We start from the raw sequence: 16,344 nt of genomic DNA, 5'->3' as shown, positions 1-16,344 counted from the left end.
ACACAAGAGGGTAGGAAGGATGTGTGTGTGTGAGGGTGTGTGTGTGTGTGTGTGGCTGCTGGTGCACTTCACAAAGCTGTGGTCAGGGGGCAGTGTTTTCCATTCATCGCTAGGTTGTGGCGCCCCCGCCATAGTTTCATAAAGTTACAAAACACAACTTTTTACCAACGTTAGCTCTAACGAAGTTAACTGTCAGTCTCCTGGCTTACGACTATCTAGCTAGTGTTACTTCATAGCTAGCTAGCGTTAGCTCATAGCTAGCTAGCGCTACCTCATAGCTAGCTAGCGCTACCTCATAGCTAGCTAGCGCTACCTCATAGCTAGCTAGCGTTACCTCATAGCTAGCTAGCGTTACCTCATAGCTAGCTAGCGTTACCTCATAGCTAGCTAGCGTTACCTCATAGCTAGCTAGCGTTACCTCATAGCTAGCTAGCGTTACCTCATAGCTAGCTAGCGTTACCTCATAGCTAGCTAGCGTCACCTCATAGCTAGCTATCGTTAGCCCATAGCTAGCTAGCATTAGCTCATTCTGAATGTTAACGTTGTTACGAGCTCTGACGTGTAACAATTTTTTGCATCTGAGGAGCAAGTTGCCTCATTTTATAACCTTAGGCTGTAACATATAATCAAGTTGAGGGGGGGGGGGGGGGGGGGGGGCAGAAGGGGAGACAGCCTACCCTGTGGGAGGGGCAGCAGGGGAGACAGCAGAGAAAGGCCTGGTAGGTCAGAGTAGTTTCAGAAGTTGGTGCATGTGGAAAATAATTACTTTGTTTATAGGCCAACTAGGTGCACGCAAACACTGTACATCAGGGTGGAATCCTGATGGCAGTATGACGGAGGTTTTGGAGATGTGTGCCAAACCTTGAACTCCACATGATAAACTGCATAATCTTAACTCAAAGAAGAGTACTAGTGTGCTCCAAACGCGCCTTTTATTTTAATTTGTTCGGCTGATTTAACTTCATTTCCAGCTCCAATCAGAGCCTCGCAACAGGACACTGGTTCACCATGACTTATTGATGAGACTTTTTCTATGTAATCTCCATTCATGCACAACCAATATATTTGATAACATTTTTTTTTTACTCAAACACAAGGTTCCTCTCAATGTCGCTCTGACAAAGCAGCAGACTGATGGATTTAACGTTATAAATGTTCTCACTGGGAGCATGCCGCCGGACCCCCTACAGTCCCAAAGTTCCCCCCACAGTCTCACTACATGCTGTGTGAAGCACTGGAGGAGGTTAGGGTGTGTGTGTGCGTGCATGCGGCCCACCTGGAAGTCTCTGGCGGCGTACTTGTCGTAGTCCTTCTGCAGGGCCTGCAGGGAGGGGAACAGGGCCTCCACAGACTCCAGCAGCTCCATGACCCTCTTCACCTGCTGGAAGGCCAGCCGCTGCCTCTGCAGGTGCTCCCGGCAGCCCTGCCCCGGGCCCAGCGGGGCCGCCACATCAAGCGATGGGGACGGGCTGGCGCTGAAGCCCCACGGGTCCACCCCCACACGGCTGCCCTCCGAGGGGCCCGCGGCTGGAGAGCTGCCCGGCCAGGGTTCACTATCTGGGGAGGGGATGTCCTGACCGCCCCTCTCCACTAGTCCTGATTCTTCTGCCCCGGCCTCCAGCTGTGTCCTACAGGGGCTGAGGCTGTGGTAGTCCACCTTGAAATGCAGCACCTCCCTGATGATGTCGGGGATGGCCTGGCGGGCTGTGTAGAGGAAGAGATCCTGGTCGTGGACCGAGCGGTGGGCGTGCCAGGCCTGCAGCTCCAGCCACACCACCTCGTTGTTCTGGCCCATGAAGGCCGAGTTCTCTAGGCCGCGCTGCTCCTTCTCCTTCTTCTTGGACGACATGGAGGTGAGCTTGAGGAGCAGGCGCAGCGTCTCGAAGAACTTGAGGCGGTCGGCGGGGCAGTCGGAGCGCGAGGTCTGGCGGTGGGGCCGGGGGGCCAGGGCGTGGGGCATGCTGACAGGCAGCTGGCCCAGGCTCAGGTAGGGCTTCCTGGGGTCCATGCTGAGGGCTCCGAAGGGGCTGGGCCTGGACAGCGGGTCCAGCATGAAGGAGCCTTCGAAGGTCTTCTTGATGTCTCTGTCCGTGGAGCGCTTGGCGGAGCGCTGCTTCTTCCCCTGCTTGTAGCTGTGCTCCTCCGGGGGCTCCGACGGACGAGGGCTCTCCCTGTCCCGGGACCTCTGGGTCAAGGGGCTGGTGGGGTCTGGCTTGTCTGACCACACACACACACAATTGAAAATGACCAAATACTTCACAATTTAGCGCACCTAGCACAATTAAAAACAAAGATAAGTGTTTTGTTTTGAGACTAAACAAATGCAGTTAGGGGCTGACTAACCTTCCTCTCCAAATCGTGACACATTTTGTATTTTGTTTGTTAATTCTACAATGCTACTGCAACAGCGCGGTTTCAAAAAAGTGTCTTCCCTCCCCCTCCTCCGCTCCCACCCCCCCACCTCCCTTATCCTACCTGCTCCTTTCCCTCCCTCCCCCCCCCCCCCCCCCCCCCCCTCACCCTTGTTGGGGGAGCGTCCGGCCGAGCGGCCCTGGCTGTTCCTCTGGTGTTTCCCTGACATGCGCTTCATCTGCCGGGGGGTGCAGGGGGGGGATGTGCTGTACAGGCCCTCCTCCTCAGCGTCCCAGGACTCGTCCTCCTCTGGGGCACCCCGGGGCCTGGCATCACCAGGGGGGCTCGCCTGCCTGGGGGGATGGGGAGGAGGAGGTTAGCTACAGCAGTGCTTCTCAAACTGGGGGCCGCAATGCTCTGGAGGACTAGCTGTTAGTCAGCAAGAGCCTCTCGAACTTAAGGATAAGGAAAGAAGAATTTCACCATAGAAAGAAGATATCGTTATAATAGGTGTGGGGATGTTTTCCAGTTCCAGAAGGCTGGGCTAGTGAACCGTTCAGGCAGGCCAGGAGGGCCCTGAGAGGATTCCCTCATCTCCGAGGGTTCAGCTATACTGCTGGTCTGTGGGCTTCTGTAAAGCCCTCTGTCACCACGCTTAGAAAACGCAAACAACAGTTAAGTAACGCTGAAGTGGGAGCTCATAGCGAGTACCGGCCAGCTGAGAGAGAGTTTGGGCTTTTAGACGAAAGGGAAGGGGTTTGCTGGATGTATAACACAAGACAAAACAAGATCATCATCGCAAACCAGAATGCAGCACAATAATCATTTATATTTTTTTATGTTTTAGTAATTGTTGGATGTCAATATTGTGAATTTCCCACCCAGCCTTCAATCTCCAGGAGTCTGTCTGCTAGACTCTCAGCTGCGTGTGATTTGATAATCAAGATAAAACGACTACTGTGCTGCATTCTGTTTCACAATGATACTGATGTGTCAAGGAGTCATCGGCGTTAAATAATCGCAAATACGAACCAAAATAATTGTGTCAGTATTAATAGTAATTGTGTCAATTTTAACAATAATTGTGCCAGTATTCATAATAACTGTGTCTCCCTTCAGGAGGTAACAAACTCACAGGTCATGCTCCAGGTCAGGAGCCATACGGAAGCACCAAAGAGCGTCGGGTCAAAGGTCACGCCCCAGGGCTCTCTAACCTACGACCCTGGGCAGTTAGAGCTCATTATGCTGGACGTCTGCTGACGACTTCGCAGTCTCTGCAGCTGCTGACAACAGTTCTGTACAGCGCACGTGCGCACACACAAACGTGCACACACACACACACACCCACAATATATACCACAATATACCCACATACATGCTAAAAATTATCTCAACCCATTTCGACCTGAACCCTCATTGGTGTGCGTGAACGAGAGCTAGCAGTCAGGCTGGAGGATGATGGATATGAAAATAGATCTGGCGAGAGGTGAGATAGCAGCGACAGCAGGTCACCCACACACATCCTGGCCTCTATTCAGAGAGAGAGAGAGTGACTGTGGGTGACCTGGCCTCTATTCAGAGAGAGAGAGTGACTGTAGCTGACCTGGCCTCTATTCAGAGAGAGAATCGGAGAGAAGGGGGGTAGAGAGTGTTGATTTTGAAGTCTTTACTGGGCAGTCAGAACTGGCAGGTAGCAGCTACACCACCCTGGACATTAAGAAAACTGAAATCACACTGGTGCAGGACTCAGGAGAGAGAGACAGAGAAAGATACAGAGAGAAAGATACAGAGAGAAAGATACAGAGAGAAAGATACAGAGGGAGAGAGGGTAGAGAAAGAGAGAGGGGGGGAGACAAAGAGAGAGCAGAAACCAAGCTGTTGAAACACTTCCTTCAGAGTAAAAGGCGACCATAACACAAAGCAGCAGAGACAGGCGTGGCCACGCCTCTCCAGGTTGCGCTCTTTGTTCCGATAAGCTGCTCGGAGGAGAGTTTAACAGGATTAGAGGAGGAGGGGCTGACCTGTCCATGAAAACAAAGGAAGAAGAGGGGAGAGAGGAAAAGAGGATAGGGCGAGAGAATGGAGTGTATGTGTGTGTGTGTGGGAGGGCAAGGTGTGTGTGTGGGAGGTCAGGGTGGGGATGTGTGTGAGGGCGAGAGAAAGGAGTGTCTGTGTGTGGGGGTGGAGGGCAGGGTGGAGGGGGTACTGAATATCTTGATCCCTCCATCAATCAAGTGAAAGACATTCCACCACGTGTGTCTGTGCTGGTGTACAAGTGTTTGAGGACGTGTACAAGTGTGAAATTGTGACCATTTTGGTCGCATATCCTCCCAAAATTATGTCGGTGCGACCTCAAAATATATTTGAGAGAATTTGTGCCACCAAGTAAAAAAGTTAATTTCAAGCCCTGTGATTGTGAACAAGTGTGCCTGAGTGCATGAGTCTGTGTGTGAACCAGTGTGTGAGTGTGTGTAGGAGTGTGTGTGATTATCTGCATTACTAGATCACTTTCACAAGGAGCCTTAATCCCCCTTCCCCCCCGTAGCATTTCACTGGAGACAATGAGCACGAGCATCTACTGCCCATCTGCCCCCCCCCACCCCGATCCCCCCCACCCCTTCCCCCACCCCCGACCCCGTCACTGACAGTCACTCATTTCCTAAAGCACACACGCACACTCCACCCACTTACACTTACCATTAGAAACTGCAAGTGGCAGCTCGGATCTAAGATGGATTTGAGAGACCGCAGATAGAGTGCGGCTAGTTTGGTTTGTTAAACGTTTTAGATCAACACTTGTATTATTGTTTTTGTTGATTTTATGTAAAGCACTTTGAGCTGCAATTCTTGTATGAAAAGTGCTATATAAATAAAGTCTTACTTACTTACTTACACAAACAGACCACATAATGCCGCCTCCCCGCCGTGCCACACCCTAAAACACACACCCTAAAACACACACACACACACACCCTAAAACACACACACACACACCCTAGAACACACACACACCCTAAAACACACACACACACCCTAAAACACACACACACACCCTAAAACACACACACACACCCTAGAACACACACACACCCTAAAACACACACACACCCTAAAACACACACACACACCCTAGAACACACACACACCCTAAAACACACACACACCCTAAAACACACACACGTACTCCGTCTCTCTCCCCTGGGACCCACTTTGGAGCTACAGACACCTGCTGCTATTGGGCTGGAGACCCAGAAGACCCCAGATGCTGCAGCTACAACATCACAATGTAGAGAGAGGAGGGGGAGCGGGAGGAAGAGAGGAGAGGGAGAAGATGAGAGGAGGAGCAGGAGGACCAGAAGGAGGATCAGAAGGAAGAGGGACGAAGGAGAGGTGGGGGAAGATGAGAGGAGGAGCAGGAGGAGAATGAGGATCAGAAGGAAGAGGGAAGAAGGAGAGGTGGGGGAAGATGAGAGGAGGAGCAGGAGGAGAATGAGGATCAGAAGGAAGAAGGAGAGGTGGGGGAAGATGAGAGGAGGAGCAGGAGGACCAGAAGGAGGATCAGAAGGAAGAGGGAAGAAGGAGAGGTGGGGGAAGATGAGAGGAGGAGCAGGAGGAGAGAAGGGGGAGGACCAGAAGGAAGAGAGGAGAAGGAGGGGGAGAAGGAGAGGGAAAGAGGAGAAGTAGAGGAAGATGAGAAGAGGAGCTGGAGGAGAAGGAGGGAGGAGAGGGAGGATCAGAAGAAAGAGGGGAGAAGAGGAGGGAGAAGAGGGAGGGAGGAGGAGCAGGAGGAAGAGAGGGATAAGGAGAGGAGGGGGAGGATGAGCAAGGAGAGAGAGAGAGCATCAGGAGGACAGGAAGGAGGAACGGAGAAGAAAGATGCATCTACGCCACCATGTGTAGAGTGGAGGAGGAAGATCTGTACTCCACCACCACTAAGCATTAAGGAGGAGAGGAAGAGAGGAGGAGGAAGATCTGTACTCCACCACCACTAAGCATTAAGGAGGAGAGGAAGAGAGGAGGAGGAAGATCAGTACTCCACCACCACTAAGCATTAAGGAGGAGAGGAAGAGAGGAGGATCTGTACTCCACCACCACTAAGCATTAAGGAGGAGAGAAAAAGAGGAGGAGGAAGATCTGTACTCCACCACCACTAAGCATTAAGGAGGAGAGGAAGAGAGGAGGAAGATCTGTACTCCACCACCACTAAGCATTAAGGAGGAGAGGAAGAGAGGAGGAGGAAGATCTGTACTTCATCACCACTAAGCATTAAGGAGGAGAGGAAGAGGAGGAGGGCACATTCCTGCCGCCTCCCTAATGAAGTGACCAACTTTTACAGAGAACAGGGATCTTTTCAGCAAGCTGGTGTCATCGCAAGAACAAGTCGCACAAGTCCGCTTTGTGTGGCGCCGGCGGACGCTACACTGGCAGAGTGAAACCGCTCCTGATTGGGTCAGTCAGCCTCCATCTGAGAGGGTTGCTACTGTAGGTCTGTTTACGTCAGAGTCCAGACAGAAACACTGTTGACTGTCCTACAACTGACATCAGCCTTAACCAGTAGTAGCCATATCGTTTTGCATATTAGCCAACGTAGCTCGATGCAAACTATTCCTCTCCATTGTTTTGTAGATGTGGTTGTGCTTGAGCATGCAAGGGTGTGTGTGTGCGTGTGTAGTACACGGGGTGTGGCCCTGGGCACAGTGAGGTGACTCAATCACTCAGGAATGGGACCGGAACCAGTGACATCATCACACTGCCCACTGTTTGTTTGGTTGCTATGAGACGCTTCTACAAAGCTCTGCTGGGCCCAAGTACAGTACAGGACACAGACACACCTTCCCAACTGACTGCCAATAAGAACCTCATGCCTGTGTGAGCTAGGGGGTCAGATGGCTGAGCGGTCAGGGAATCGGGCTATTAATCAGAAAGTTGCCGGTTCGATTCCCGGCCGTGCAAATGACGTTGTGTCTTTAGGCAAGGCACTTCACCCTACTTGCCTTGAATATCCCTGTACTTACTGTAAGTCGCTCAGGATAAGAGCGTCTGCTAAATGACTAAATGTAAATGTAAACCATGAGTAGGCCATGTTCACCCCCCCCCCCCCCCCCCTCCGTCACCCCTTCACACATCCCTGCCGCCCCACGCTGACACCAGTTGAATTGCCCCTGCAGATGGCGTCTGGCTTCACTCAATGGCTCATCTGACAGCCAACCAGCTCAGCAGCACAAGCTGCAGGGCTGCTGTGGCCCCTCCCCTCAGACAGGCGCTCTGAAGGGTAATAACCAGCCAGTGGGGCGGAAGACAGAGGGGCCGGGGGCGACCTTTGAACCCACAGCCATCAGATCCATTGTGCCAGGCAGCAGCATTGTGAGGGAGGGGGTGGGGGGGGCACGTGGCCGGGGGGCAGAGCTGAATGGCTGGTCACAGCTGCCGACTGAGCTTGCAGACACGGGGCTACACCACAGGAGCCCACGAGGGGGGGAGACGTGGGCAGGAACTCTTTCTTTTTGTCAGGGGGGGGGGGGGGGGGGGCTTTCCGAGCTAAATGAGTCATCCATGGTTCCCAAACCCGTTTATGAGAAAGCTGTGTTGTGTACCTGAGAGGGGAGGGAGATTCCGATAGCAGTTGCTAAAAGGAAATATGTTGCACAGTCGCTTGACACTTCAGTCAACAAGCTAACCACGGGTAAACAGAAAAGGAAGGAATATGCAGCCGGAAGCAAATTCAGCCACTCAGAATTTCCCAGAAGTGCAGAATAATAACCCTGAGGCCTGCTGTTTGTCAGTTGAAGCCTGTTTGAAACCTGTCTGAGAGAAATGGCCACAAGTCCTCGACCCTCAGCAATGATGACAGCAAAGATCAAACAACACGATCATTGTGGGAAAGAACATTTATCAATTACGTATTCTTATGAAATATATTTTACATCGATCAAAGTCCAGTTCCAAGCAACATAACATGAATCCTTCCAGAAACTGAGCTGTATCCTCATTAAAAACATCATCAATATTGTGATTTGCTCCAGTGGCATTGGGGGCAGAGACTGAACAGACATCAATCATTTCAGAGACTGGAACAGAGTTTATTCTAGGTCATAGATAGCAGCTATCTAGCTAGCTGTGGCTTCAACATCAGTTATGTATGTAAACACTGACAACACTGAACAAAACGCAGATCAAGTTATGTAGAGAAAAGCTGTAATAACTCAACTACTAGTACAGCGTCCCATCACCTCACATTTAAATACAAAATGTTGAGCAAAAACACCGTCAATATGTGGTTCAGTGGTCTACTGTTCATCTTCAAGAAAATACTGTAGTTAAACTGAGATTTAAATACAATATCCAAAGCATGCAGGGTGTCTGTGCTGCTCTGTACTGCAGGGTGTCTGCGCTGGAGGGTGTCTGTGCTGCAGGGTGTCTGTGCTGCAGGGTGTCTGTGCTGCAGGGTGTCTGTGCTGCAGGGTGTCTGTACTGCTCTGTGCTGCAGGGTGTCTGCGCTGCTCTGTGCTGCAGGGTGTCTGTGCTGCTCTGTGCTGCAGGGTGTCTGTGCTGCAGGGTGTCTGTACTGCTCTGTGCTGCGGGATGTCTGCGCTGCAGGGTGTCTGCGCTGCAGGGTGTCTGCGCTGCTCTGTGCTGCAGGGTGTCTGTGCTGCTCTGTGCTGCAGGATGTCTGTGCTGCAGGGTGTCTGTGCTGCTCTGTGCTGCAGGGTGTCTGCGCTGCTCTGTGCTGCAGGATGTCTGTGCTGCAGGGTGTCTGTGCTGCTCTGTGCTGCAGGGTGTCTGTGCTGCTCTGTGCTGCAGGATGTCTGTGCTGCAGGATGTCTGTGCTGCAGGGTGTCTGCGCTGCTCTGTGCTGCAGGGTGTCTGTGCTGCAGGGTGTCTGTGCTGCAGGGTGTCTGTGCTGCAGGGTGTCTGTGCTGCAGGGTGTCTGCGCTGCTCTGTGCTGCAGGGTGTCTGTGCTGCAGGGTGTCTGCGCTACTCTGTGCTGCAGGGTGTCTGTGCTGCATGGTGACCCAGTGTTTGTGGTACTCCTCGTGACCCAGCAGGGTGACAGTGCGTGTCCACTGCAGCGACGCGAATCGCTTGCCATCGCTCGCCTTCCCACAGTTCACCACGCTCGGGGGCGTTTCAAACAGATGAATGTAGAATGTAGTTCTCTAAAGTCACTGTTGTAGTTGTCATGGCCAAGTGTTCAGACTTGGGTTTACGTACTCGCAACATCGATCAAAATACAACTTGTATACAAAATACAAAACTGTTTAATAGACATACACGTTGACATGTGTAAAAAACATTTTATTATATTACTCAAAGTCTCTGCTAATCTGTCGATACAATAGGGAGTTCCAGCCGGGCTAGCTAGCTAGTTACCACAGAACGAAGTTACGTAATGTGACTAGACTAAATTTGAAAGTACAAGCACCAACAACTTCGGCAACCTTGCGCCATGCATCATTTTTTATTAACATCTCTGTACGAATACAGCTATGTATCGTACAGGACTGGGTAAGCAGCCACACAAACTGAGTTTCTCCTCCACCTTGAAACCTAGAAAGCTAGAAATGTTCACCATGGTTGCTACGTTACGAGAAACAAGAAAACACTCCGATTGGCCATCGCTAGCGAAAATTGCTCCTCATTTGCATAAAGTTGAGAAAATCTCAACTTGGTCGCATTGCGTCGCTACCCACAATGCACCACGCAAGCGATTCGCCTGGCTCCATTGAAAATGAATGGAAAACATGTTGTCGCTCGCATCGCGTCGCTGCAGTGGACACGCACTGTGAGGGAGCAGCTCTACTCCTCATGACCCAGCAGGGTGAAGGAGCAGCTCCTCATGACCCAGCAGGGTGAGGGAGCAGCTCCTCATGACCCAGCAGGGTGAAGGAGCAGCTCCTCATGACCCAGCAGGGTGAGGGAGCAGCTCCTCATGACCCAGCAGGGTGAGGGAGCAGCTCCTCATGACCCAGCAGGGTGAAGGAGCAGCTCCTCATGACCCAGCAGGGTGAGGGAGCAGCTCCTCATGACCCAGCAGGGTGAGGGAGCAGCTACTCATGACCCAGCAGGGTGAGGGAGCAGCTCCTCATGACCCAGCAGGGTGAGGGAGCAGCTCCTCATGACCCAGCAGGGTGAAGGAGCAGCTCCTCATGACCCAGCAGGGTGAGGGAGCAGCTCCTCATGACCCAGCAGGGTGAAGGAGCAGCTCCTCATGACCCAGCAGGGTGAAGGAGCAGCTCCTCATGACCCAGCAGGGTGAAGGAGCAGCTCCTCATGACCCAGCAGGGTGAAGGAGCAGCTCCTCATGACCCAGCAGGGTGAAGGAGCAGCTCCTCGTGACCCAGCAGGGTGAAGGAGCAGCTCCTCATGACCCAGCAGGGTGAAGGAGCAGCTCCTCGTGACCCAGCAGGGTGAGGGAGCCTGATGCTCCAGGGAGTGTGTGCCAGTCCGTCTGCCCTGGAACAGTGTAAACAGACAATAATAATGGACTGTGCAGCCATAGACCACTTCCTTCCAACAATATATGCACACAATCCACATGAAGGTGCAGTCGTTTCCCTCTCCCTCTCTGCCTCTCTCCCTCACTCTCAGAGAGGGGTGGAGAGATATATATTCAGGAAGTGTTGCCAGGATTCCTGAGTGTCAGGGTATTAACGAGTTCTAGAACATCTAGCCACAGATGGCTTTTACAACCAGAATCCAGCAGATCTCCCACACACCACACAGGAAGTCACACGGATCTTCTTCACACCACACAGGAAGTCCCGGCATCAGCAGTGTGGGAGTCTGCTAGAGGAACAACCAGGCCTCAGACTGAGGCCAGAGGCTGACAGACAAACAGCCTAAAACGCTGCTCACAACAGATCTCTGTGTGTCCGTCTCCTGCAGACATGAATACAGCGTGCTGTTCCACAACTGAGACATTCTGTACAGATGTGACCTGAACTTGGAAGAGCTTTGCACAATCATTTGCGTTGTTGGGTCTCCCTGCTTCCTGCAAAAGTACTTGGGAGGGGGAAGAAGGGGTTGTAGGTGGTCAAAATGCCATTCGACAACACGTAATTCTGTACTCTGCCTCAGTTTTCTACGTTTTCCTGCAGAACAGCGTCTGGAAGCACCCAGTGAGTTCCTGTATCTGAGCGAGGGGGTCCTCCAGTAAACTGACTCCGGTCTGCTGGTGATCTTGCAGGCAAACTGTAATAATCTCACTGCTTCCTGGAAAAACATGCACTCGACTGCAGCTCTTAGCTACCAGTGCCAATATATCCTATTGCATACTATTGCATAAGACCAACTATGCTAAGCATGGTGTAGCCTAATAAAAAGAAAATCTCCAATCAGAGAGTAATGCGGATGGCGGATGGACTGGATTAATCCAAAGTGGCTTTAGTCGAACCATGAAAACATGACGGGGGAGGGGGGGGACTTGCTGGAGACAAAACATTGGATTCCAGAGAATCTGTCGCCACGAGTCAGGGGCAAACACGCGCAATGACGTCGTTAGGGTCAAGAAAGACGCGAGTGGCGTCAACATAAAATAACAAGCATTCCACAACAACATAATAAATGAACTGTAAGAAGCGCAAGAAAAACACGAATAAAAATAATTGTGCAAATACAAATAAAAAGTAAAGTTATAATTCAACAGGTGAGAATCCAGAAATACTGCAAACGGTACTTGCTAAACATAACAAAAACACAGGACATACCTTTACACAACTGCCCCACTTCTAATATGGAAAATGACACATTACACATTTAATAGTTAGCAATCCTACACGCAGCAGTAGGCACGTGAACAGCCCAGATGGATATCTTTGACAAAGGACTTGACTGCTCCGGCCGCTCCGATGTCAGCTAAGCACATTTGCGGTGTTTACATGAACAATCACAGCCTGCACGAAATTCGAGTAGCCACTACATTTCTGCCTTCGTACACCAAAACCAATTTCAATCAGGGAGACTGTATAGTCGCAAAATAACCAGTGTGTCCAGAAGCTATCTGCAACTTATTATGCCTAGAAATGCAAAAAATATATGTTTAGTTATAATAAACTAAACACATGCATTCTACAGGGGCAATATCAATGCTCTACAACCTACGGATCTCTTATGGGTAGAAGTATGTTGCTAGCTAGGAAATCAATTATGACACTTCGGAAAACTGCAGACAATAACTCGAGTCGACGAAGCGCCCGACTATTCATTTGGCTGGCTGTAGCTAGCTAACGTTCGCTAGCTAGCCGTAAACTGCTAGCTTTTTCACGTTGTGCAGACTTGGACAAGTTATAAAAATTACCTCTTTCACACGGCAGGCATTTCCTCCAATAGTCCAAAACTGAATAACAATTCTAAAACCTGTACAGACTTGCGTTTATAAGACGCTAATTATCTCATAAAAGTTTGCAACTTCAACGCTGCATATTTACAAGAACTGCAACTGCACGCGGACCACTTTGTGACAGGAAGATGACAGCCGGAGTTGCGCAGGCGCGCCCATTGGCCCACTTCATTTGTCACACGGAGCTCACAATGTGGCAAGCGCCAGATCCCGGCTGTGTAGTTCTCAATATTCCTCAAACTATCCTTTCGCATACCTGCTAGGATCGTCGTTAGGGTCCGGGGGTTCCATTGCAGGGGGAGGGCTCCTCGGTTCTACACGTGCATGGGCTCATCCATGTCCCGACAAATGTAGTAGCTGTTTGCACGTTTGCTGTTTGCAAAGGCGTCAAATTGGCGTCTTTTCAAAGCACTTTTTTATCCACCCGCAGAGTTAGGACTCGCCCGTTTGCGCGCTGTCGCCATCAGAAAAGCTCTTCTACGGCAACTCGTACGGTACAAGTTACGACACTGGCGATGATCTTCTTGCTGCCGTTTTTTTCGTTCTCACTGTCCTCGATTCTCGTCTCTTCTATGTAAATATAATTATTCAGTTGGATATTCACCATATAGTTTAGCCTACACAAAAAAATCATTGCATTTTTTACGTGCAGTTACAATAAGGGCACAATCTATACAAATAGGCCTACTTACATACTTTTGAACGTTGACATGATATTTTAACATTAATATGATGCTTTTTCAAGCCTCACATTCTCAATCCGTGAAGCCAAAACATAACCGTTTTAGTTTTCATCTTATATCGATGTGCATGAACTCTTTCTAGTAGATAGGAGTCTGGGTCATGACAGACATTACACTTAAACATACAATAGGTACGATTTTCCGTAGTAAAAGAAGCTCAGTCTTGTCCCCTCTAAACATGTTGTGTAATCTAACGAGGCCCTCTGAAAGGTGTTTAGCAACACAGACAGCTCAGTGCCAGTGGAACAAACATTATGTTTGGAGCTGTCGGCTACTTTCAGCCAATTATATTCCAGCAATTCTTCTTCGAGCCAATCACCTTCGGCGAGGCGGGCCTCTCTCTTTCGACGATTTTGACAAGAATTCGGGGCTGTGTTTCTCATGTTTGGAAGTATTTTATGACGTTACCTACTGGAACTCAGAGCCACCTGCAGAATTAATGACAAGCGAAAACATTGAATAGTTGTGTTTTTAGAAACCCTATTCAACTGGGCATATCTTTTTGACATGACAGTGACAGAGCAAATATATCAAGACAGCGAGGAGAGGTGAGGGGGGGGGGGGGGGGGGGGGGGCGGGGCAGAGAACGAGATGGTGAGAGGACATGCATTTACGCGACTTGTAGTCCCATAATAGTCACTGTATACTGTATACAGTGACTATACAGTGTAGGCCTATACGGTACCGGTTACCAAAAGGTATTCTTTATGTCTTGCGGTTTTAAACACAAGGTGTCACTGAATCATCACAGTCCGATTCTCCCGCAATTGAAATGACATATACAGTAACCGACTCATATCTCTGACACTTCAACAAAGTTTTCTGTCTCTCTTTTAGATAATTTGACCCACCCGTCCCTCATTTGACATCTGTCTGAATAAGTGAACAAGCTGCTGGTCCACAGCGCCACCTAGTGATTTCCTTCATGCATGACATCAACTCTTTCTGACTTAAAGGCAGGTTACATTTACATTTATTCATTTAGCAGACGCTTTTATCCAAAGCGACTTCCAAGAGAGAGCTTTACAAAGTGCATAGGTCACTGATCATAACAACAAGATGAACAACAAACAACAAACAACAAAACATCGCGAGTAGCCAAAACATGAAGCACACATTGTGAACAACCAAAGTAAGTGCCAAAGGGAAGAACCATAAGAGCATGTAGTTAAACAAGTTACAATTAAACAACATGAACCGCTATAAGTGCAAGTGTACCTGTGGAAAAAAGCAAGCAACAGTAATAAAAACAATATATCACAGCGAGAACAAAAATTTAAATCAGTTACCACTAACCACAAGAGCAACAAGTCTCTAAGCAAGAGTCATTGTGATCCTTGAGGAAACTAACATCGGGTCAAGCGAACCATTCCTAAGTACCGTTGTACTCCCGGAACAAGTGCGTCTTGAGCCTTTTCTTGAAGGTGGAGAGACAGTCAGTATCTCTGATGGAGGTGGGGAGTTGATTCCACCACTGGGGGGCCAGACAGGAGAAGAGCTTGTGTTGGGACCGGGCGGTCTTGAGCGGTGGGACCACCAGGCGGTTGTCTGAAGAAGACCGTAGGTGACGGGTGGGGGTGTAAGGCTGCAGGAGAGACTTGATGTAGACGGGTGCAGTCCCGTTCACTGCTCGGAAGGTCAATACCAGGGTCTTGAATCTGATACGGGCCATGATAGGTAGCCAGTGGAGAGAGATGAGGAGCGGGGTAACATGGGAGCGTCTGGGTAGATTGTATACCAGGCGGGCCGCTGCGTTCTGAATCCTCTGAAGAGGGCGGGTTGCACATGCTGGGAGACCAGCGAGCAGCGAGTTGCAATATTCCAACTTGGAGAGGACAAGTGCTTGGACTAGCAGCTGGGTGGAGTGCTCAGACAGGTATCTCCTGATCTTCCGGATGTTGCAGTGGGTGAATCGACACGACCGGGACACCGCAGCAATGTGGGCTGTGAGGGAGAGCTCGTCGTCCATGGTAACCCCAAGGTTCCTGGCAGAGGATGAAGGGGTCACCGTCGCAGATCCCAGGGTGATTGAGAGATCGTGGGAGATGGAGGGTTTAGCCGGGATGATGAGAAGTTCTGTTTTGGCGAGGTTCAGCTGGAGGTGGTGCTCGATCATCCAGGCGGAGATGTCTGTGAGGCAGGCCTCAATCCTAGCTGAGATCCCCGGATCGGTCGGGGGGAACGACAGGTACAGCTGCGTGTCGTCAGCGTAGCAGTGGTAGGAGAAGCCATGGGAGGTGATGATTGGTCCAAGTGAGGTGGTGTACAGAGAGAAGAGGAGGGGTCCAAGGACGGAGCCCTGTGGGACACCAGTGGAGAGCTGGCGATGTTAAGTAAGTTTTTAAGCTAAATATTTGGGCTTGAGTTGGAAATGATTCAAACCTAAATATCCCACCCCCTCACTTCAAAGCCACTCCCCCAAACACATGAACTGTAGTCAGACATCAGTAGCGGTTTTTGGCATGGGCGAAGCGGGAAGCCGCCCGGGGTGGCATGAAGAGGGGGGCGCCTAAACCTTGCCCAGGGCACCAAATGTGCTAGAACCGTCACTGACAGACATGTAGCCCATCCAGTCATTGCATTCAGTCCAAATGCCATGTAAGCACTGGGCGTGTTTATTACAGTCATGCAATGCCCACAGACATCAGATTTATTTTATTTAACTGTCAAACCTTTAGATTTATTGGTTGCTATCCGGATGTGAAGTTTATTTCAACAAATATGACAATAAGTGCTTCTCAGCAACATTTCCCTGCTTTCAAACTGTCTAGGTTAAATTACCCCATGGTTAAAAGTCATGCTTAACTAACCAGTTCCAGTCTAGATTCAGCCAAATCTTTGCCCAAGTGTTATTTTTAATTATTATAGTAAATCCTGGCTTTTTTGAGCTCTAGTGGTCAAAACCTTGAA

The 16,344-nt window shown here is 50.1% G+C and overlaps 1 protein-coding gene across 1 annotated transcript in view; it reads right to left on the bottom strand.

Moving 5' to 3' along the window:
• map3k4 (mitogen-activated protein kinase kinase kinase 4) overlaps window positions 1-13,184 on the bottom strand; it is a 32,111-nt gene extending 18,927 nt beyond the window's left edge. Inside the window, exons 1-3 of the mRNA XM_067236292.1 lie at window positions 12,948-13,184; window positions 2,521-2,705; window positions 1,277-2,217 (exon numbers count right to left, since the gene is read on the bottom strand). Coding sequence (XP_067092393.1) covers window positions 1,277-2,217; window positions 2,521-2,705; window positions 12,948-12,982 — 1,161 coding nt within the window. The 5' untranslated portion in view covers window positions 12,983-13,184. The remainder of the gene's footprint in view (window positions 1-1,276; window positions 2,218-2,520; window positions 2,706-12,947) is intronic.
• Between the last annotated feature and the right edge of the window lie 3,160 nt (window positions 13,185-16,344).

This window comes from Osmerus mordax, chromosome 5, assembly GCF_038355195.1.
Source record: "Osmerus mordax isolate fOsmMor3 chromosome 5, fOsmMor3.pri, whole genome shotgun sequence".
Classification (NCBI taxonomy): domain Eukaryota; kingdom Metazoa; phylum Chordata; class Actinopteri; order Osmeriformes; family Osmeridae; genus Osmerus; species Osmerus mordax.
The sequence above is the reverse complement of the archived record's forward strand: the minus strand, read 5'-3'. Positions and strand labels throughout refer to the sequence as shown.